Source organism: Osmerus eperlanus, chromosome 15 (assembly GCF_963692335.1).
Source record: "Osmerus eperlanus chromosome 15, fOsmEpe2.1, whole genome shotgun sequence".
NCBI lineage: Eukaryota > Metazoa > Chordata > Actinopteri > Osmeriformes > Osmeridae > Osmerus > Osmerus eperlanus.
Genome location: NC_085032.1, coordinates 15,428,416 through 15,452,591, shown reverse-complemented (window position 1 = coordinate 15,452,591; position 24,176 = coordinate 15,428,416). Strand labels below are relative to the sequence as shown.

The 24,176-nt window shown below is 48.7% G+C and overlaps 1 protein-coding gene across 1 annotated transcript in view; it reads right to left on the bottom strand.

Moving 5' to 3' along the window:
- LOC134035376 (neuropilin-1a-like) overlaps positions 1-10,192 on the bottom strand; it is a 51,642-nt gene extending 41,450 nt beyond the window's left edge. Inside the window, 2 exon segments of the mRNA XM_062480370.1 lie at positions 9,797-9,810; positions 10,127-10,192. Of these exon segments, the coding sequence (XP_062336354.1) occupies positions 9,797-9,810; positions 10,127-10,192 (80 nt within the window).
- Positions 10,193-24,176: the final 13,984 nt, after the last annotated feature.

The following is a 24,176-nucleotide window of genomic DNA, read 5'->3' as shown; positions in this document are numbered from 1 at the left end:
GCTGCCTCCCTCCCTCGACAGACAAACACAAAACGCCATTTTTGTTCACACAAAGTCTGCTTAGTTTGAAGATCTCTCGTCCCCCTGCCCAGTGAATTCCCTACCGAGCCTCCCTTCCTGAGCACTTTGGGTGGTGTGCCTATGTTACAACACTCTATCGAGCAACGGAGGGTGATTAATGGTGTGGTTATTAGCCACGCATCGAAGACTTGAGAAAGCCTACCACGTCTTTAATTAGGATAAGCGCATTACGGAGAGAATGTTTATTCAGAATCTCCTGCTGGATACACCTCCATCTTTTCATCCTTCTCTCCGGCTCCGTCTACAGCTCTCCATCCTCAGGTCTCTTGCCTTTTTCTCACACACACACACACAATCGCTATGTCTCTCTGTCTGTCATTCGCTCATTTCCCCAGACCTATCTTTTTCTCCCACCCCTTCGCCCACAGGGTTTGTCCAAACAGTGAGGCCCAGCCAGTCCATAACACAGAGCGGGCCAGACAATAAAAGGTTCATCCAATTCGGTTTGGCATGGAGACCTGCCTCCTGAAAGGAGAGACGAGCTGCACCTGGTATCAGAGCCTCCATTACCCATCCGCCAAGATGGAGGGAGATTACCCTGCCAGGACAATAATGCTGCCCCCCTCCGTCAACGAACATCACCTCCCCCCCCCTCCCCCGCTCCTCCTCATCCTCCTCCCTCAGTAGCCCCCCAAAGCAATCACACACACGCACGCACATGCACTCACACACTCAAGCTGAAGCGCGTACACGCACACACACAGTGGTGTGTCCTGTTTGGATTAAGCAATCACTGGTCTTTATCTCTCCTATGTTTCTCTACAGTATTGGCTTCCCTTATCACAGCTGAACCAACTGCTTGTCTAGCCTCCCCCAGCCCTCCTCCTCCCCCATCCTCCTCCCCCATCCCTCCTCCCCCATCCTCCTCCCCCATCCCTCCTCCCCCATCCTCCTCCCCCATCCCTCCTCCCCCATCCCACCTCCCCCATCCCACCTCCCCCATCCCTCCTCCCCCACCCTCCTCCCCCATCCCTCCTCCCCCATCATCCCTCCTCCCCCATCATCCCTCCTCCCCCTTCATCCCTCCTCCCCCATCATCCCTCCTCCCCCATCCTCCTCCCCCATCATCCCCCCTCCCCCACCATCCCTCCTCCCCCATCCCTCCTCCCCCATCCCTCCTCCCCCACCCTCCTCCCCCATCCCACCTCCCCCATCCCTCCTCCCCCATCCCACCTCCTCCCAAGGCTTAGGATGCTGATGGGGGTGTACTGGTCAAACCGAACCCTTCTGGGCCAGACTCTTCAGTTGGTCATACACAGAGGACAGGATTAGGCTGGTGACATCACACATGCTCATCCACTATCGGCATCTTCTCCTCACAGTGTTATCAGCCTGCCTGCTCCCCCCCTCCCTGTGTCCCTGCCTCAGGACCAGGCACCTCGGCCTGTCTTTACCTCTCCCTCCCTGGATAAGATGTTGCCGGGCAGATTAGGCGGTGGGCTGATGGGTATGGCTTGTGCTTGCACAGCCTGCCAAGAGACCTCGGAGTTGAAACGTAGAATGACATCACACACAAACACACACAATAACACAAACACACGACCCAACACCAAATAAAACATCTCACTATCCCCCCAAAAATCTGAGGATCATAATCAGGATCTGAGTTTTTGACAATGACGTGGCTAGCCTAAGGACCATAATCATAAACAGCAATAATGTGTCTACTGCTTTGGAACACAACACCAAGATTGTGTACACCAAGGGCGATAATAAGGTGCAAATTACGACGCATGCTTCCTTGCTCTGACACTAGCAACCATGTGTAATTTCATGGGATAGTAAAGTTTAACAGCTTTCTAAACAGTCAAATGTAACATGTTATACATAAGATGTGAGGAAACGGCTGTATGCAACCAATCTGCAAAGCAGGACAACCCGTCAACAGTCAGTTTAATGGATCACAAGGCTGCCTGAGGTCAAACAAACCCATCAACAGACCTACAAGACATCACAACCGCTTCACAACGGTACGTGAACATAACAAATATAAACAAAAACATAAGTTTTAATATTCTGGTTTAGTTAGGAGGACAAGAGAGCTGTGTGAGGTTGTCTTACATGACGGTCTGACGGCTTCAGGGATGAGTTAAAGGAGAGCGTGGACTACACAACAGCAGTCTCTGACCTCGGGTAAGAGGGTTGCCAAAGCAATATCACAACCTGTCCTCAAGTTAATTCAGCTACACAGCGTGCTGGTGGCTTCTTACGCTTTTGACTTGTCTCTGATCTCGTCTCAGAAAGAGAGAGAGGTAGTTAAGAGAGGAGGAGAGTCCAGGGAATGATGTGTGCCACTCTGATTGCAATTCCTGGCAAGCGCAGGACTCGGGAGAAATAGGTCACGTAATGTGTGACAAATCAAGGTGAAAGAGTCAGTTTTGGTGATACTGAAACATTGCTCAACCTGAACTCCTACATCAGCCAGCTGAACAACCAGCTTCCTTAAAAATAAAAAAATAAAGCTGTGGTTACCACATCAGTTCCAATGTTGTTGTAGGAAGCGAAACCGACAATTCACGCCGGTTCTTATGCAACTCAGGGGCATTCCATTTCATGTTGGTAGACGCCCCATTCCTCACAAACAAGCGGTTTGCCATGCACAGAATCCTGTGTTCCCGCATGTTTGACCTTCTCTCCAATCGCCGTATTTCACGCTGCTGACATTGCTGACTGTCAGGCAGTGACTTGACTGTTGAGTTGTGTTTTACACACTTCACAGATGCACAGCGTCAGCAGCCGGGAGACTTAAAGACAAGAGAGAGAGAGAAACAGGGGGCAGGGGGGTGAAGTTAAGGGTGGGTGGGTTACCTATCTGGAGATGTTGCTTCTCTTGCATAATCCCAAGCCTTCAAATAGGAGGAAAATATGCTGATGGGGCTAAGTTGCAGAACAATTACAAGTTAAAGAGAGGGAGGGGGAGAGAGAGAAATATGGGGAGACAAAGAAGAGAGAAGAGAGAGAGAGATAGAGACTGTATTACCCTTTTCTTTTCCAAATCAATGTAAATTCCTGACAAGGCAGGCAGGCCTCCCCTTGTTGGCAAGTTTGTGTTTTTCAGACTCACATTCTGACTGTATCAGCATTTTGATTAAAGAGTTTGCGTTAGTCTGTCAACACTCCTTTCAACGACTCTGCTTGACTCTTACTCAACCTCTCTCTCTCTTCATTTGCAACTTTTTTGCCCATCCTGCACCTGGGAATAAATGCTGGATTTATCTGATACTGTAGACACAGACAGACCTGAAAAAGTTCGTCAAGGGCTTTTCACCTTGTTCGTCTTTCAGAAAGCCTCTGAAAGTTGCAGTTTCAAGATCCGATACTCAAAACCTTTGACAGAACATCCAAAGTACGACACATTCCATGGTTGTGTCTTCAACCCCTCTACTACCTCTACATCTCCCCTCTCTTATCCTGTTCCCTACATCTCTGCAGCCCTGGCCGAACACCACAACTCTGCAGGATGTGTGAAACAGTGTAGTGATGGACCTGCAGCTAGCCCCAATATCTCCCCAATAAAACCTACTCTGCCTACTTCAACTCTGCAAGTCATAACACTACAGTAACAACTCGCTCGTTTCAAAATAGCCACCGGCAATTTCAATCCTGATGAAACATGGGAACGTTTTTACATAATGCAAATGACCTCTGTGGACATGGTTTCTGACCAGCTCTTGGCTTGTAATTGTCAGAGGCCTGGGTTTGGAACAGCAGGAGACCGTGGCACAGGCTAGCTACTTTAAGTTAGAAAACAACTGGGAAACAGACAAAATAGAGTCCGGGTGACGTTTTATTTCTCCACAGAATAAAACGCAAAATCTCATAGCAAACCATACAATCGAAGACCTGTGCACTTTATTGCATAGGGCTGCAATGCCTTGAGGATAATGTAGAAAACGATGAATAGCAGCAACATCATATCCAACTCACGTCTACAACGACAACTCCGGTTTACGCAAAGTAAACTACTGTAATCGGTATTCAAGGCCCCTTGGCTTACACCAGTTAGCAGGGATGGCCCGGCCATATCCAGGGATGTTATTGAGATGGTATTGAGATAAGCATTGCTGCCACAAGACAGTGCGTTTGGCAGACCAAACTGCTAGATTAAACAGAGTCTGGCAACGTAACGACTCGAGACAAGTCCTTAACGTACAATAAGTGGAAGACGAATCCACACCTGTTCCCCCAAAGGAATTCTAGCATTTTTCAAAAGAATGCTAATTAGCGTGACTGATGAGCAACCGTCTCCCAAACAAAATTACGTTATCAAAGGAGAGTTACTGGGAGAGTAATTAACGTTACGGTTCCTACTCTGAAGCGAATGAGAGGAGGCATGTTGTTTTGGTTCTTTGAAATGGAAATAAAAAACATTTTCCTTTGTAGGAGTGTAACCGCTTTTGTCTGTTAGATCGTCTGCGTGCAGTTTTCTGCTCGCGATGAAAGACTCTGCTAGCCTTATCACAAACACACACATTTGCTTTGACAATCTACCTTCACGGAAGAAATGAAAATTTCCCAAGCGCTTGAGTCTCTGCTCATCTTGGTCTCTCCGTTTCGGTCCCTGTCCATCCTCCCTCGCACTCTGTCCATTTCTCTCTCCCAACAAGCCCCCTTCCTCCACGTGACAAGGCATTGTAAACATAGTGAATCTGTGCGATTAAAACGTTCTTTCTTCTCTCTGCCTTCTCATGCTAGTGTATGCGTTACGGTGAAGTCCTGCAGTAAAAACACCTGGTCTGCATCTACCTGTGGTTCTCACACACAGCACATCCCCCAACAGCCTAGTCCTGCCCTCTCACCCTGCCCCCTCACCCTGCCCCCTCACCCTGCCCCTCACCCTGGCCTCTCACCCTGCCCCCTCACCCTGCCCCTCACCCTGCCCTCTCACCCTGCCCCCTCACCCTGCCCCCTCACCCTGCCCCTCACCCTGGCCTCTCACCCTGCCCCTCACCCTGCCCTCTCACCCTGCCCCTCACCCTGCCCTCTCACCCTGCCCTCTCACCCTGCCCCTCACCCTGCCCTCTCACCCTGCCCCCTCACCCTGCCCCTCACCCTGCCCTCTCACCCTGCCCCTCACACTGCCCCTCTCACTGGCTCTCTGCTTTGGATCTCCAGGAACAACAGCAACAGGATATGGATGTTGGCTGTTCAGCAACTACCACAGCCGATGATATAACCTATACCACCAGGTTATCTGACACACACATTTGCCCTCTTTACCCGAGACACCCCCATCCCTAAACAATCCTCCCTTACATACACACCTGAACACACACACCTGAACACACACACACCTGAACACACACACCTGCCCATATGCAGTCACACAACTGGACACACACACTTCGAGATTTGTACCAAGCATCAGCATGGTCTGGTCTCCAACTCTTTATGGAAGGGGGTGAGATGATAGGAGCTGTGATGTCAAATATAGCCCAGATCTGGGTTAAATACTGAAATAAGTCATCAGCGTTGCATATGTTAATTACAGATGTAGAGATAGCAAACAGCTCCAGCATAATGACTTCCCCTGGGTTTCACATTGTAATCCTGCCTGGTGCAAACAGGGATTACAGTGGCCCCGCAGAGTATTCACCAGCAGCTACCACGAAACCAGAGGACCTGTCTCAGAGTAAACACTGTATATTCCATATTCATGATTACAAACATGATGACCCAGAACAATCACGAAGGAGCTAAACAAATACAATTAGTTTTATTTGCTTTGGAATAGATGTTATTCACATCTTCGTTGCAGCCTTGAGCGTGTCAAACTTCATCTAAGGAACGGTAAAGAGGGAGCAAACAGCAGCAGTTTGACTGGTGGTAAACAGAATACCAAAGCCTCAATTCGCTTTCTCTCCCTCCTCTTTTCCATTTCTCATCAGAAACACCTCCCTACACAAACCCACACACACAGACAAACACAGACACGTAAACACACTTCTCTCCTTGTATTCATTTGGATGGATCCCAACCAGCCGTGCTTGTTCTCCATTCAGCCGAGCCTGTACAGAAACAGCTTCCCCCCCTCTCCTCTCTGTCCTCGCTGTGTCCTGGGAGAGCCATTCTGACAGGAGATAAGGATCTCATGGCCTGGGCTGGCAGACAGGACAACGCAGGCAGGAGAGATGCAGTACCACACACAGGCTTGCCTTTCATCCCTGTCTTGTTTGTCCACAGGGGAGGTGACAGGGTGTCATGTTTCACCCGCTGTCCCTGCCTCGCCGCCGTGGCGACCTAGCGCTTCGGGACCCCTGAAGAACGCTGTCCCTGCTTCGCCGCTGTGGCGACCTAGCGCCTCGGGACCCCTGACGAACGCCGCCCCGCGAAGGATGAAGACTCGTGATGTTTCAGGAAACGTCCGACGACAGCCCCGCGATTGCTTTTTTGTTTTGTTTTTGCGGTTGCCACAGAACGACAGCAAGAGGCGGAGAGACAGACGAGAGGTATGTTTGATTAAAGGTTTGGTCTCACGTAAATCTTGCCTCTTCACTCTCTCTTTCTGTCTCTCGGATGCTCTGCGCCCCCTCTCCTCACCCCACCTCCCGTGTAACACGACTCCAGCCTGATGTCTATCAGACCTGTCATTACCCTACTTTGTTTTCCATTCCCAGAACCAGATAGGACATTCTCTGTTTTCAGGTGATCTCTCTCTCAACATGCACCCCCCAACACATTACCCCCCTCTCCTCACAGCCTACACCGTCTCTCGCTAAATCCCCCCCATCTGCTTCTAAGGAGATAGGGCAGCTCATCTCAACATTAAAAAGGTCAACCAGTCCATCATCTGATGGGTTTGGCTGTGCCGCTGGACTGGTACATATGCTGGGCCCGCCCAGGCAGCCTGCGACCATGCAGGGAGATGTCAGCCTGCTCTGACATTAGCTGTTGATAAGACTGGGAGCTGAGCAGTGTCTTTCCTAAAGGGCAAACCAGCACTTCTCTGTGTTGATGCTGAGTGGCTGGGTGTGTGTGTCAGTGTGTGTGTGTGTGTGTGTGTGTGTGTGTGTGTGTGTGTGTGTGTGTGTGTGTGCGCGTGGATGATGGGGTGCATGAGGGAAGATGGTATCTTACTGCTAAGAGGATTATTCACATATAATGGCAAGATTACTTTCCCTCTCAACAGATACATAGCTGTGTGTGGAAAAAGCCTATTTTATTGGCTCATTGTCAACAAAATAATCAAATCATGATTTTGGTTGGGCATAATCATTCTATTTAAAAGCTTGTAATAGTTGTGTGCTGTAGCAGAGTGAATGGAAGAAAAAATAAAAAAGCACTGTCCGGTAAGTGAAAGAATCTGACGCTGTTCTCTAAAAACGATCTTCTGCTCGACCAAACCATCCTCTCCAAAATCACCTGAAGTCTGTGACAGGCAGGGATCCACCCGCTTCCCCTCCCCACCATCCCCCCAGATAAACCCAAGACAAACTCCTAGTCTCAGCAATCATAGTTTCCCCTAGTCCCCCCCCCCCCCCACTCTCCAACTCCCCCAGCAGAGTCCTGTGAAAGGGACTGATTGGGATGAGTGGGCCTTGGAGGTGTCCATACTGCGGAGGGTAGAGGAGTGGATACAGATGGCTAATTGAGACGGCGTATGTACTGTTGATTGTAGACCAATGGTAGAGAGGTGCTAGCTAATCAATACTGGATTAGCATAGCTAGACCTGTTGATGCATTCGGGCGGTAAGCAGCACCTGCTAGCAGAGTGCTAATTATTTGCTTGATTGTCATCAGGGCTTGCCTGTTTCCCTCCTTCCAGGAAGCCCTGCTACAATTAGCCGTACAGCTAAATCAATGCATTCAGCAGGGCTAATTATTCATGGAAAGAACTGAGACTTATATTCTAGCATATTCTTGTATTTATTGCAAAGCATTAAACATGCAGCTCCTCATGGGCACACTAACATGTTGTCCATAACTAACATGAATATTTTTTCTTTCTATCTGTATCAATTCATTTTCATTTTGACATCTATGTATGAAAGCTAAGTTTCCAGAATTGTTTGTGTGAAAACATTAATTTTGAGGAGATGTTTACAGGCATACATCTCAAAAGTATGTTTGTTTTTTTTCTACTGTAAATGGGCAGCAGAAACTACACAGACACTGCCCCTCGAGTTTATGATGTGATCATATTGACCACTGCGAAGCCTGAGGCCAAAGGAAATAGCTGTGGCCCTGACAAAACACTGCAATCATCTCTACAATCAAAGTCATGTCTGTAAAAGACTGTTGAGACACTTCACACAAATATGGGTCAGATGGCTGAGCGGTTAGGGAGTCGGGCTATTAATCAGAAGGTTGTTGGTTTGATTCCCGGCCGTGCAAAATGACGTTGTGTCCTTGGGCAAGGCACTTCACCCTACTTGTCCCTGTACTTACTGTAAGTCGCTCTGGATAAGAGCGATGACTAAATGTAAATATATGACAAGGGTGTGTGATTTCGAAGACTGCAATTGTGAAATGAAATCTTATAACATCTAACAATGAAACTCTGAACTATTGACAGTGAAGTTATACCATCAATCTGTACCGTGTTTGTACTGTATGTCATGCATAAAGTACTTCTGGATTCAAATTGAAATGCATAGATGCGATGGCATTTGTAATTAATGGAACTGGGGTTTTCAGATAGAGAAATGAACCGTTCTAAACCCATTTGGAACAGTAAAAGGCGGAACATAGAACATACAGTATGGACATCATTGTTTCCTTTGAGAGAACAGCGCTCCAGGCCTGTCACCCCTCCACCCCGTCACCCCCCCACCCCCAAAGCCCATCTTTGTTTTCTCTTGTTTGAAGTCATAGAGAGAAGACACGGAATGTCTCCATTAACGCACAACATATTTCCTCAAAAGAAATCAAAGGAACATTCTCATCGTGAGGAAAAAACTCCTCCCCTCCAGTGATTTTCCCTCAGTTCCTCTCAGACTGGCAGGTTGGAGAGACTGACGGTCAAGACAGAACAGAAAGAGAGGGTGAGAGGTGGAACCAGTGTGTGTGGCCGGTGATAAGGGAGATGTGAGGCAGAGATTACTTAACCGCCCTGAGAAAACACACTGAGCATTCCTTAAATACAGTCTGGGCATATCCAGTCAAAGGAGTCATGAAGCTTGTTGAACTAGATAGCTAAAAATGCCTTGAAATACTTGTGCTGTACCACTGGCATGAAATGTAACAGAACACGACAGCTTTATTAGACAACTATTTGGTGAATCTGTTAAATAACAGTTTGCAAGGTAACATCACCTTAGTATCGTGTTATTATTTGCAATAATTGGTGTGCACAAGGACACCTGGTAGGGGAAGCCCCGTGGTTAGTCCCCTGACCTGGCGTCTCAGATGATATCACAATGAGGCTAATTGTTTACTCAGTCCAGGTCCTAATGTCCTTGCCTGGCGCCATCCCCTATGGGACTACCTGATTATTTCACTTTTTTTTTATTTGAAGTTTAATGATGTCAGAATATCAGTAGGTAATCATTTGGTGTGCTTGCTCTCGGCAAGCCACACTACTATTATCTCACATATATATTATTTAATTATTATTTCTATAGACCGGCTAACGACTCTCAGTTTTTTACAAGGACCAGTGTCAAATTGTGCGTCTCATTACTTCCGCGAAGGTTCCGGTTTTTGAAGGTGTAAAGTCCCGCAAACGGTAGCTAACTAGCTAGCCACAGTCAAAAACATCGCTAACGTCACAAACCTGTGCGCGTTTACCTACACACAAAAAACAACAAAAAATACCACACAAGTCTCTTTTCAGAAGCTAGCTAGCTTCCGGGAGATCGCTAGCTAGTATAAACGGCAGAAACTAGTAAGAGCTGCAGAAACGCCACAGACACAGGTCATGGTGATAACATATTATGTAGCTAGAGCTAGCTATGTTTCCACGCTGTGATATCAACACCCTGTATTTTCGTCTGTTTTACCGGAAGTGGGCTTCCCGTCGTTCTGGTTAGCCCAAGTCTAGCAATCCCTTCGTCGATCTGGTTAGCTCTAGCATTCCGACATAGCAGTAGTAGTAGTTACTTACCGGTCCGGGGGTCTGAAGCTTGGAGCAAAAGGGAGGATCGCGGAAGAACTTGAAGAAACGAAGCATCACGACTACAGCCGTCTTCTCCAGGTGTGCGAAATGGGACATTATGTTTATGCGTGCTAGCATGATGATGCACGCAAACTACGTACTGCTAGCGCTAGCTCTAATTCTCCCAAGGGGGGGGGGGGGGTTGACTTTTTTTGTTTTGATGCAATTGCCTTAACTGCAGCGGCCGCAAGCACACCTGGACATTTCTCCAGAAACTGTACCCTCTCTGGTTCAGCCATTATGCATGCTACTTTATTATGATGATAGTTACGCTATGACTCATAGTCATTGTGTCTGACAGTAGTCATTTCTCGTGATATTTCCAAAGGAATCTCTTCTGGTTCGACAATCCAATGCAGGGGCCCCTCTCTTTCTCTCCCTCCCTTTCCCTATGTTTGCTGTGACTCCCTCTCTCTCTCCCCCTCTCTCTCTCCCTCTCTCCCTCTCCCCTCTCCCTCTCTCTCTCTCTCTCCCCTCTCCCTCTCTCTCTCCCTCTCTCCCTCTCTCTCTCCCTCCCCCTCTCTCGCTCGATGCTCCACCTTGAGAGCCTTGGGGTGGAGGCAGGCAAAGAGAGGAGAAAGAAAAGAGGGAGGGAGGAGAGAGAGAGAGAGGAAGTGGTGTGTGCATGTCAAGGATAGTGGGGCAACCAGAAGAAAGGATGGAGAGAGGTGGGGGCAAAGAGAAAAAAGGAGGGAGAGAGGGGGGCAGAGAGGAGGAAGGAGGGAAAACGAGAGAGGAGGCAGAAGAGGATGCCTTTCATGCACCCAGCGTGACGCCTGTGGAATGTCATTAGCCATAACAATGGGGTTCTGCTCTATTTGCCTGGCCTGCCTCGCCTTAGCTCTGAAGTGTGCCACCCTCAGACTGAGAGAGATGGAGGGAGCATCCATCTCAAACCTCTTTGCCCTTCTTTCTGGGGACAGGCTGGCTGTAAACAACTACAGTGGTCACAGAGGGCCACGCAGGCCTGGAGCCTCGGTCTTTGCCAGGGGCAGGTGGTGTGAGTCATCCCAGGGGAAGGGCTCTTCAGGCGGGGTAGGATTGGCCAAGGTGAACCCATGTCACGGCGATCTTTTTTTGGTTATCTTCGCGTCTCGGTTTGAGCGAAATTGGAGGGTCATGGTCTTTTGTTTAGGAAACTGTGGGAAATATGGTGCCTGGCGGTACTAACAAGGGGGATGTGTTTGTGTGTGTGTGTGTGTACATGTAACTCTTGTGATCAGTCCTGCGAATCACAACATGAAAAAAAAAAGAAAAGAGAATTACATTTATTTCATCACGCTTGCGCACCATGTTTCAACCGAAAAAACATCAAAACATCTTTATCTATAGAGTTATGAAAAAAGAAATCACACTGTGAACCAAACAGATCGTGTGAACCTACTGATGTGCTGTGGAGCGTTGCAGCTCAGATGGAATAGAAGCATTAGTGACACGTTCACACGTTCATGTGAAGGAGGGCTGGCGTGCAGAAAGATGTCTGTCATGTCATCCCGCCCTGTTAAGCGTACAAAGGAAACGCCTGTTTGATGTGGTTGGATGTTAATTTGGTGAATACAATTGCAGGCTTTCTGTGATTGAACCCTTTCCTCAGTTTTTCGGAGGTATGAGGTGTGATGGCATTAAAACTGCTGATCCAAAGGGAGCACGAGAAATACCGTTTACTGAAGGATTCACGGAGACAACATTTTTATTTCAGTTTTTATAGTGTCATGTGCAGTGCTAACATTCGTATACAGCGCCGATCCCACTGCCTGGGAAACCCCCCCCCAGTATGATGATCGCCTTTCTGGGAAACTGAAACGAGAGACAATCCAAACATATATCAGTGGGTTTGGTCATCTCAAAGCCTGCTGTAGGATGTGGGATTTTCCCCCTCCTCTCTCTGTTCTTGTGTGAGGAGGAGAGCTGCTCTCATCCATCTCTCCTCCCTCCCCTCTCTCTTCCTCTGTCTCTCATTAGCAGTGCATGGGAAGGAATGCTCGCGCTATCTGGCCCTCTTTGTTGTCACGACGACAGTGGCCCCAGCCATCCCAGCATGCTCTGGGCTCTGTACATCATCACCCCCGCTCTCCCAGGCTGCTTCAGCTCTGATCTGAACTCGACATGAAGTCATCCTACACCACAACTCAACACAATCGCAGCACTGCGCAACATAGCATAGCATGGCAAAGCACAGAATAGCATAGCATAGAATGGCAAAGCACAGAATAGCATAGCATAGAATGGCAAAGCACAGAATAGCATAGCATAGAATGGCAAAGCACAGAATAGCATAGCATAGAATGGCAAAGCACAGAATAGCATAGCATAGAATGGCAAAGCACAGAATAGCATAGCATAGAATGGCAAAGCACAGAATAGCATATCATAGCTTGCATCACACAGAATAACACAACATCACATCTTCAGCCCCGCGCTAGCTACTACACCACCACACTCAGTACAGCACATGTTCGACCGTACGGTTCCTAAATCTGGTCTGAATGAGCTGTGATGATCAAGTGTTCTTAACGACGAGCAGAAGGCTTCCTGTTCTCTTGATGCGGTCTTTGGTCTGTCAGTCTTCAGTGTGTCTGTCAGTCTTCAGTGTGTCTGTCAGTCTTCAGTGTCTCTCCATCTGTCGTTTGTAGTTTCCAGCCTCAGCTTGCCATGCTGCGAATGTACTCTTCAAGACCGGGCTTTGGTGCTGATCGGCCTTGATCATGGCAGTGGATGTATACAGTTTAATGGGCTTCAGATTTGCAACATAACACACACCTGTTCTGTGTTTGTCTGGAGGGGAGGGGCAGGTTTTCTAGATCTGCACCATAATCAGACGATAACTGATTAGTGATCTAGGTGAGTTACCAGCAGGGCCGCAGTGCCTCTGCATCTCACCAAAGCCAAGCAAAAAATGCTAACAAGCCCCCAAAAATACCCAAATCCTTTTTGATGATTCTTCAAGGGGGCTTAGAAGAAACGTAATGAACTAAATGAACCAAACAAACAGAGGTTGGAGAGATGCTTGGTGGTTCTGAGTCCCTGGAGCCCAGGACTTACTCTCTGTTCTGGGGGCTGTCAGCCCCTCCAGCTTTGTTCAGCCAGAGACGTATAATTACCTCTGAGAGGACATGTTTTTTCACTGTTTTTGTTTAATTCTTTTGCTAGGATTTGAAGCTGTGAGTGCAAACACGTACACACGCACACACTCTCACACACACACACACACTCTCTCACACACACTCACTCACACACACTCTCACTCACACACACGTACACACACACTCTCTCACACACACACACACACACACACACACACACAGTAGAGTGATGGGAACCTGGCGTTATGAAACATTTCCCAGGAGGTTCGGCGACTGAAGCAGTGTCACGTAGATCATTTTCTCATTTCTCAGTGTGATGAAAGCTTGTTTAGAGAGCCCCCTGCCTCTCTCTGCCTCTCTCTCTCCTCTGTCTCTCTCAGTTTCCTTCTCTGTCTCTCTCTCTCACTTTCTCTCCATTCCCTGTGGATGTCCACTTAAGTGTAAAGAAGTTGAGGAAACAAAGCAGATAGAATGATGCTCAGTATTAAAACTGTCAAGACCGATAGCAGACATGCTCTGTTGTGTCTGTGGACAACTGCTAGATGTATACACAAACTTACTTATGAACACTCATGGTAATCTAATAGAGCAGTAATACTCATCCTTATTTACATAATTCCACATTACACAGACACATGGCTGTTAATGATCAATGCGTCAGAGAGAGAGAGAGACGCTTTCTGCCACATCGTCCAAAATCATTTCTGCCCAAATTCCTCAACCACCAGCTCTGCCTCGGACAAAAAAACATGCTGCAGAACCGAGATACATCCTCCTTTGTATCGAGTGTAGAACAGCAGCACGCACTCGCTCAGTTTGAGTTAAAGTGAAGGAACAGACCAGAGCCGTTCTCGTTGCGGGGGACACCTCTGTGTTGCGGCCTCCCAGGCTAGCAGAGGTGGCCTGGCGTGGGGAGGGAGATAAGGACGTCCCGCCCCAGACGGTCGCAGCCGTCCCCGTCACCGCCACAGAACAGCAGACATGTGACAGATCAAGAAATGTAACGGTTGTTTTTGGAAGGGACATACAGAGGCACAAACAGCACTGCTGCCTGGAGATAGCAGGGGAAAGCAGGAGAGGAAGGGAAGGAGGGAGGGGGGGAGGGTGAGAGAGAGATTGAGAAGAGAGAGAGAGAAAAGAGGAGGGAGAGAAAGAGACAGAGAGGAAAGAGACAGAGAGAGGAGGAGAGAGAGAGAGACAAAGTGAGAGGGGAAGAGAGATAGTGAGAGAGAAGGACACAAAGAAAGAAAGTCACAGAAAAGAAAAGTAAGAGAAAAAGAGAGAGAGAAGTATGCCTTGGGACTGGCTTACAAAAAATGTGAAGGTTTACCCTGGTCTCCCAGCACCTTCTCCCAAATGTAATTTAGAGATGCATCAGCAGCAGCAGCAGTACCGAGGCAAAAGCACCATCCCCCATCCCCCTGCCCCCCCTCCAGCCCCCAGACACCAAGACCTGGAACAGCCAAACCTGCATCCTGACCATCTCTGATAACCTCTCCTTCTGCAAGGGCTGGGCCAAACCCAGATTGCCAGATCCTTTCTGCATGGCTGGGCCCCCTTCGGCTGGTGGGTTTGGGGAATTCTGGTGTGTTGACTATGCTGTGTTTGGGATTTTGAGGGGCAGGTAGAAGGCTCCAGTTGTCAGGGTTGGTTACGTATCGCTTGGCTCCACACAGGATCCTGCTTCGCTTATATTCCTAACAAGGTCAAACATGACTTGCAGCATCGGGCAATGTGGATTGCTTAAGTACAATTACAACTATCGCCCTCAGTCAGTTAATAAATGCCTCCTCTCCTCCAGTTAATCCCATTCTCTGATAAGAACCCAGATGTTCCATAACCCAGAGCCTCAGAGACGAGAGATCACTACAGTATGCCACACACTCACCACTCATGTTCATTCAAATGCGACCGACCATGCCCCCATTTCCATACAGACAAAATATTATCCTGGAAATAAGGAATCGTATAGAAGAGCTCTCCAACCCACGAGACAGGCAGTGGGACACGAGTGGTTCTGGTCAGGGGCCACGGTTATGAAGTGCCACAATGCATTTGATTGTGTGAACAGGATGTGAGTAGGAAGGTTCTCTGGGATTTGTAAGGTAATGAAAGCGACACTCACTGCAAAGGCCTCTATCTCATTTGGTCTGACATGCGTTGCCCATAATGGCGGGCCACAGGGAGTCAAGTGCTTGGAATGTCCCTTCTCCCCCATCTAATGTGTGTCTCACGCCGTTGTCAGAATGACTTAGCAGGAGCCTGGTGAGAGGTGCTGAACGCAGCCTGGCTCGGCCAGCTCCACCAGATGGTGTATACGTGTGTGTGTGTGTGTACATGTGCTTCTGTGTGTGTACATGTGCCTCTGTGTGTGTGTGATCTGTCAGCCACTGGAGAGTACCTTACTTGTGTCACATCCTGTCTCTGAGACACACACACACCTTCCACTCTCGTTGTAGCAGGCCACGCTTGATAAGGTTCTGGGCCTGGTGCAGTCATCCTGCCTTCTGACTGATGTCTTCCTCTGCATCTCCTAAACCACCGGTCCCATCGGCCTTGGAAAGGATGGAACACGGAAAGTCATTTAGCCTGAGATGCGGTGGTCATGCGGGGTGTTCGACGCGGACCCAGGGGACGCCTCGATGTGGGGAAGACCAAGAAAACATGCCCTTCGTTTGGGTACAGAGCATCATGGGCTTCTCACTTTGTCTCTTTGTCTGGTTTTCCGGCTGTGTGTCTATCTGGTTGTACACATGTCAACCTGTTTTCCTGCATGTCTCTCTACCCAACTCTCTTGTCTTCCTGCCTGTCTTCCTGTCTGTCTGCCTGTCTGTCTTCCTGTCTTTCTGCCTGTCTGTCTGCCTTCCTGTCTGTCTGCCTGTATGTCTGCCCATCTGTCTGCCTGTCTGTCTGCCTTCCTGTCTGTCTGCCTGTATGTCTGCCCATCTGTCTGCCTGTCTGTCTGCCTGTCTGTCTTTCTGCCTGTCTGTCTGCCTTCCTGTCTGTCTGCCTGTATGTCTGCCCATCTGTCTGCCTGTCTGTCTGCCTTCCTGTCTGTCTGCCTGTATGTCTGCCCATCTGTCTGCCTGTCTGTCTGCCTGTCTGTCTTTCTGCCTGTCTGTCTGCCTTCCTGTCTGTCTGCCTGTATGTCTGCCCATCTGTCTGCCTGTCTGTCTGCCTTCCTGTCTGTCTGCCTGTATGTCTGCCCATCTGTCGGCCTGTCTGTCTGCCTGTCTGTCTTTCTGCCTGTCTGTCTGCCTTCCTGTCTGTCTGCCTGTATGTCTGCCCATCTGCCTGTCTGTCTGTCTGTCTGCCTGTCTGTCTTCCTGGAGGATGACAAGGCCATTAGATGTGAAGGACACCTGATACAAGCCACTTCTAACATCAGGGTGTGCCTCATCTCCAACAGTCACTCTAATTGTGAGCCGGTAATCGATGCAGTTCAATTCTAATTAAGTAAGGGACATGTCTCAGCATGATGGCAGCACAAATGTAACTCGAGACCCCTGCTTTGTGGGGCAATTGTTCTTACAGCTAATTGTTGCATGAGGAATGACATCAATTCTAATCATTTTAGAGCAGCCTTCTCACCGGTGAAGGAATGGCTGTCTCCCAGTACCTTTCTCATTCTGATACATCATGCTAAATGTTGAAAACATGACATTCAGTGTGAAGTAGAGGGACAAAACCGCCAAACAACTTGTAAAAGTGTCAAATGTGAAACAAACGAGACTGTTATACTGACAGACCAAGCAGGGTTTGAAGTGTGGGATTGTCTGAGGTGAAAGCCAGAGCTGCTGTGTTTACTCCGGCAGCACCACGAGCCAGACTCTACCTCATCCTACATGAAAGACTGGCCCCGTTTCAAAGTTGCAGAAGAGAGCACTGTTTGCAAAACATCTGTGCGATAAGGCTCTGGGCGGCTTAAACTGACATTTCGTTCTCTCTGTCTTGCTTTCTCCTGTCCCTCGCTCTCTCTCTATCTCTCTCTCTCCTTTTTCTATCTCTGTCCCTTTCTGCTCTTTCTACCGTTCTCCCTCTCCTCCCCCTCTCCTCTCCTCCCCCTCTCCTCCCCCCTCTCTTCTCCTCCCCCCCTCTCCTCTCCTCCCCCCCTCTCCTCTCCTCCCCCTCTCCTCCCCCCTGTCTTCTCCTCCCCCCTCCCCCCCTCTCTCCTCTCCTCCCCCCTCTCCTCTCCTACCCCCCTCTCCTCTCCTCTCCTCCCCCTCTCCTCCCCCCTCTCCTCTCCTCCCCCCCTCTCCTCTCTCTCTCTAGCTCTCTCTTCTAGACTCAGAGCCACGCCATGACTGGAGCTCTCCTCTGGGCTCATGAGGCCTTCTCTGATACTATTCAGAAGTGAGCCCCTCGGATTTGTTTACTTAATCCAATATTTATGCTCCGTGTACGCGAGCGAATGCAAAACAGTCTGTGCCTCCAACAAATAGACGCATAGACCCGTCTGATATAAATATGAAAATAATTTCAAGCGGTAGACAGTAGAAAAATAAGGGTATTAGAGAATTCTGGCGTGGAATGTTTGCAGTGCACAAGGAGGGAGATAGCCTTTCCCGACCCTGGTAGGAATTATCTCAGCAGGAGGGTAGAATTTGTTTAATATTCCCTCGTTCATTTGCCTACAGCTTGTCGACAAAAGGATAGCGCTTGTGTGCCACGCGATTAGTCACATGGCACTGGAAGTGTCAAGGAAATACAAAGTCTGCGGCGTTTTTAGACTCCATTAGACTGGTTGAGATCTTTGTTCCCTCAACATGATCACGCAGTTGTGTACACACCAAAGCTGTAGCTTGGCTGTGCAACAGCAGAAGGCATCATGTTTCCAGTCCTTAGTCAGGTGGCTGAGTGGTGAGGGAATCGGGCTAGTAATCAGAAGGTTCCCAGTTCGATTCCCGGCCGTGCCAAAAAATGACGTTGTGTCCTTGGGCAAGGCACTTCACCCTACTTGCCTCGTGGGGAATGTCCCTGTACTTACTGTAAGTCGCCCTGGATAAGAGCGTCTGCTAAAATGACTAAATGTAAAAAGAAAAATTAAAGAGATGCAATGTGTTAGCATTAGCTTCCTCTCCACAACATGGTTGGTTAGGCTGCTGTGTCGCTCCTCCAGGACAGACCCAATCTGGGCCCTCCTCAGAGCGCCTCTCATCCCAGGCCTGGCCTCTCTCCAGCGGGGTGGTATCAGGGTCCTGCCGCCTCCTCTCTGGAGCTCACACAGTCATATGAAGTGAGCACTACCCATATGTCCACCCGCCCTCCAGCCTTGTCACCAGGGAGAGAGGGACCCCTGCTAAGGCTGTCACCAGCGGAGTCTGTCAACGGCCTGGCTGGCGAGGCGCGAGAGCCACTTGGGGACAGCAAGTGTGGTCAATCTGTTCCTGGATCAGCACTGTATTTGGCGAGTGTCACAGTGCTGTAATACACGGACAGTTACTCCAGCACTGTATTTGGCGAGTGTCACAGTGCTGTAATACACGGACAGTTACTCCAGCACTGTATTTGGCGAGTGTCACAGTGCTGTAATACACGGACAGTTACTCCAGCACTGTATTTGGCGAGTGTCACAGTGCTGTAATACACGGACAGTTACTCCAGCACTGTATTTGGCGAGTGTCACAGTGCTGTAATACACGGACAGTTACTCCAGCACTGTATTTGGCGAGTGTCACAGTGCTGTAATACACGGACAGTTACTCCAGCACTGTATTTGGCGAGTGTCACAGTGCTGTAATACACGGACAGTTACTCCAGCACTGTATTTGGCGAGTGTCACAGTGCTGTAATACACGGACAGTTACTCCAGCACTGTATTTGGCGAGTGTCACAGTGCTGTAATACACGGACAGTTACTCCAGCACTGTATTTGGCGAGTGTCACAGTGCTGTAATACACGGACAGTTACTCCAGCACTGTATTTGGCGAGTGTCACAGTGCTGTAATACACGGACAGTTACTCCAGCACTGTATTTGGCGAGTGTCACAGTGCTGTAATACACGGACAGTTACTCCAGCACTGTATTTGGCGAGTGTCACAGTGCTGTAATACACGGACAGTTACTCCAGCACTGTATTTGGCGAGTGTCACAGTGCTGTAATACACGGACAGTTACTCCAGCACTGTATTTGGCGAGTGTCACAGTGCTGTAATACACGGACAGTTACTCCAGCACTGTATTTGGCGAGTGTCACAGTGCTGTAATACACGGACAGTTACTCCAGCACTGTATTTGGCGAGTGTCACAGTGCTGTAATACACGGACAGTTACTCCAGCACTGTATTTGGCGAGTGTCACAGTGCTGTAATACACGGACAGTTACTCCAGCACTGTATTTGGCGAGTGTCACAGTGCTGTAATACACGGACAGTTACTCCAGCACTGTATTTGGCGAGTGTCACAGTGCTGTAATACACGGACAGTTACTCCAGCACTGTATTTGGCGAGTGTCACAGTGCTGTAATACACGGACAGTTACTCCAGCACTGTATTTGGCGAGTGTCACAGTGCTGTAATACACGGACAGTTACTCCAGCACTGTATTTGGCGAGTGTCACAGTGCTGTAATACACGGACAGTTACTCCAGCACTGTATTTGGCGAGTGTCACAGTGCTGTAATACACGGACAGTTACTCCAGCACTGTATTTGGCGAGTGTCACAGTGCTGTAATACACGGACAGTTACTCCAGCACTGTATTTGGCGAGTGTCACAGTGCTGTAATACACGGACAGTTACTCCAGCACTGTATTTGGCGAGTGTCACAGTGCTGTAATACACGGACAGTTACTCCAGCACTGTATTTGGCGAGTGTCACAGTGCTGTAATACACGGACAGTTACTCCAGCACTGTATTTGGCGAGTGTCACAGTGCTGTAATACACGGACAGTTACTCCAGCACTGTATTTGGCGAGTGTCACAGTGCTGTAATACACGGACAGTTACTCCAGCACTGTATTTGGCGAGTGTCACAGTGCTGTAATACACGGACAGTTACTCCAGCACTGTATTTGGCGAGTGTCACAGTGCTGTAATACACGGACAGTTACTCCAGCACTGTATTTGGCGAGTGTCACAGTGCTGTAATACACGGACAGTTACTCCAGCACTGTATTTGGCGAGTGTCACAGTGCTGTAATACACGGACAGTTACTCCAGCACTGTATTTGGCGAGTGTCACAGTGCTGTAATACACGGACAGTTACTCCAGCACTGTATTTGGCGAGTGTCACAGTGCTGTAATACACGGACAGTTACTCCAGCACTGTATTTGGCGAGTGTCACAGTGCTGTAATACACGGACAGTTACTCCAGCACTGTATTTGGCGAGTGTCACAGTGCTGTAATACACGGACAGTTACTCCAGCACTGTATTTGGCGAGTGTCACAGTGCTGTAATACACGGACAGTTACTCCAGCACTGTATTTGGCGAGTGTCACAGTGCTGTAATACACGGACAGTTACTCCAGCACTGTATTTGGCGAGTGTCACAGTGCTGTAATACACGGACAGTTACTCCAGCACTGTATTTGGCGAGTGTCACAGTGCTGTAATACACGGACAGTTACTCCAGCACTGTATTTGGCGAGTGTCACAGTGCTGTAATACACGGACAGTTACTCCAGCACTGTATTTGGCGAGTGTCACAGTGCTGTAATACACGGACAGTTACTCCAGCACTGTATTTGGCGAGTGTCACAGTGCTGTAATACACGGACAGTTACTCCAGCACTGTATTTGGCGAGTGTCACAGTGCTGTAATACACGGACAGTTACTCCAGCACTGTATTTGGCGAGTGTCACAGTGCTGTAATACACGGACAGTTACTCCAGCACTGTATTTGGCGAGTGTCACAGTGCTGTAATACACGGACAGTTACTCCAGCACTGTATTTGGCGAGTGTCACAGTGCTGTAATACACGGACAGTTACTCCAGCACTGTATTTGGCGAGTGTCACAGTGCTGTAATACACGGACAGTTACTCCAGCACTGTATTTGGCGAGTGTCACAGTGCTGTAATACACGGACAGTTACTCCAGCACTGTATTTGGCGAGTGTCACAGTGCTGTAATACACGGACAGTTACTCCAGCACTGTATTTGGCGAGTGTCACAGTGCTGTAATACACGGACAGTTACTCCAGCACTGTATTTGGCGAGTGTCACAGTGCTGTAATACACGGACAGTTACTCCAGCACTGTATTTGGCGAGTGTCACAGTGCTGTAATACACGGACAGTTACTCCAGCACTGTATTTGGCGAGTGTCACAGTGCTGTAATACACGGACAGTTACTCCAGCACTGTATTTGGCGAGTGTCACAGTGCTGTAATACACGGACAGTTACTCCAGCACTGTATTTGGCGAGTGTCACAGTGCTGTAATACACGGACAGTTACTCCAGCACTGTATTTGGCGAGTGTCACAGTGCTGTAATACACGGACAGTTACTCCAGCACTGTATTTGGCGAGTGTCACAGTGCTGTAATACACGGACAGTTACTCCAGCACTGTATTTGGCGAGTGTCACAGTGCTGTAATACACGGACAGTTACTCCAGCACTGTATTTGGCGAGTGTCACAGTGCTGTAATACACGGACAGTTACTCCAGCACTGTATTTGGCGAGTGTCACAGTGCTGTAATACACGGACAGTTACTCCAGCACTGTATTTGGCGAGTGTCACAGTGCTGTAATACACGGACAGTTACTCCAGCACTGTATTTGGCGAGTGTCACAGTGCTGTAATACACGGACAGTTACTCCAGCACTGTATTTGGCGAGTGTCACAGTGCTGTAATACACGGACAGTTACTCCAGCACTGTATTTGGCGAGTGTCACAGTGCTGTAATACACGGACAGTTACTCCAGCACTGTATTTGGCGAGTGTCACAGTGCTGTAATACACGGACAGTTACTCCAGCACTGTATTTGGCGAGTGTCACAGTGCTGTAATACACGGACAGTTACTCCAGCACTGTATTTGGCGAGTGTCACAGTGCTGTAATACACGGACAGTTACTCCAGCACTGTATTTGGCGAGTGTCACAGTGCTGTAATACACGGACAGTTACTCCAGCACTGTATTTGGCGAGTGTCACAGTGCTGTAATACACGGACAGTTACTCCAGCACTGTATTTGGCGAGTGTCACAGTGCTGTAATACACGGACAGTTACTCCAGCACTGTATTTGGCGAGTGTCACAGTGCTGTAATACACGGACAGTTACTCCAGCACTGTATTTGGCGAGTGTCACAGTGCTGTAATACACGGACAGTTACTCCAGCACTGTATTTGGCGAGTGTCACAGTGCTGTAATACACGGACAGTTACTCCAGCACTGTATTTGGCGAGTGTCACAGTGCTGTAATACACGGACAGTTACTCCAGCACTGTATTTGGCGAGTGTCACAGTGCTGTAATACACGGACAGTTACTCCAGCACTGTATTTGGCGAGTGTCACAGTGCTGTAATACACGGACAGTTACTCCAGCACTGTATTTGGCGAGTGTCACAGTGCTGTAATACACGGACAGTTACTCCAGCACTGTATTTGGCGAGTGTCACAGTGCTGTAATACACGGACAGTTACTCCAGCACTGTATTTGGCGAGTGTCACAGTGCTGTAATACACGGACAGTTACTCCAGCACTGTATTTGGCGAGTGTCACAGTGCTGTAATACACGGACAGTTACTCCAGCACTGTATTTGGCGAGTGTCACAGTGCTGTAATACACGGACAGTTACTCCAGCACTGTATTTGGCGAGTGTCACAGTGCTGTAATACACGGACAGTTACTCCAGCACTGTATTTGGCGAGTGTCACAGTGCTGTAATACACGGACAGTTACTCCAGCACTGTATTTGGCGAGTGTCACAGTGCTGTAATACACGGACAGTTACTCCAGCACTGTATTTGGCGAGTGTCACAGTGCTGTAATACACGGACAGTTACTCCAGCACTGTATTTGGCGAGTGTCACAGTGCTGTAATACACGGACAGTTACTCCAGCACTGTATTTGGCGAGTGTCACAGTGCTGTAATACACGGACAGTTACTCCAGCACTGTATTTGGCGAGTGTCACAGTGCTGTAATACACGGACAGTTACTCCAGCACTGTATTTGGCGAGTGTCACAGTGCTGTAATACACGGACAGTTACTCCAGCACTGTATTTGGCGAGTGTCACAGTGCTGTAATACACGGACAGTTACTCCAGCACTGTATTTGGCGAGTGTCACAGTGCTGTAATACACGGACAGTTACTCCAGCACTGTATTTGGCGAGTGTCACAGTGCTGTAATACACGGACAGTTACTCCAGCACTGTATTTGGCGAGTGTCACAGTGCTGTAATACACGGACAGTTACTCCAGCACTGTATTTGGCGAGTGTCACAGTGCTGTAATACACGGACAGTTACTCCAGCACTGTATTTGGCGAGTGTCACAGTGCTGTAATACACGGACAGTTACTCCAGCACTGTATTTGGCGAGTGTCACAGTGCTGTAATACACGGACAGTTACTCCAGCACTGTATTTGGCGAGTGTCACAGTGCTGTAATACACGGACAGTTACTCCAGCACTGTATTTGGCGAGTGTCACAGTGCTGTAATACACGGACAGTTACTCCAGCACTGTATTTGGCGAGTGTCACAGTGCTGTAATACACGGACAGTTACTCCAGCACTGTATTTGGCGAGTGTCACAGTGCTGTAATACACGGACAGTTACTCCAGCACTGTATTTGGCGAGTGTCACAGTGCTGTAATACACGGACAGTTACTCCAGCACTGTATTTGGCGAGTGTCACAGTGCTGTAATACACGGACAGTTACTCCAGCACTGTATTTGGCGAGTGTCACAGTGCTGTAATACACGGACAGTTACTCCAGCACTGTAT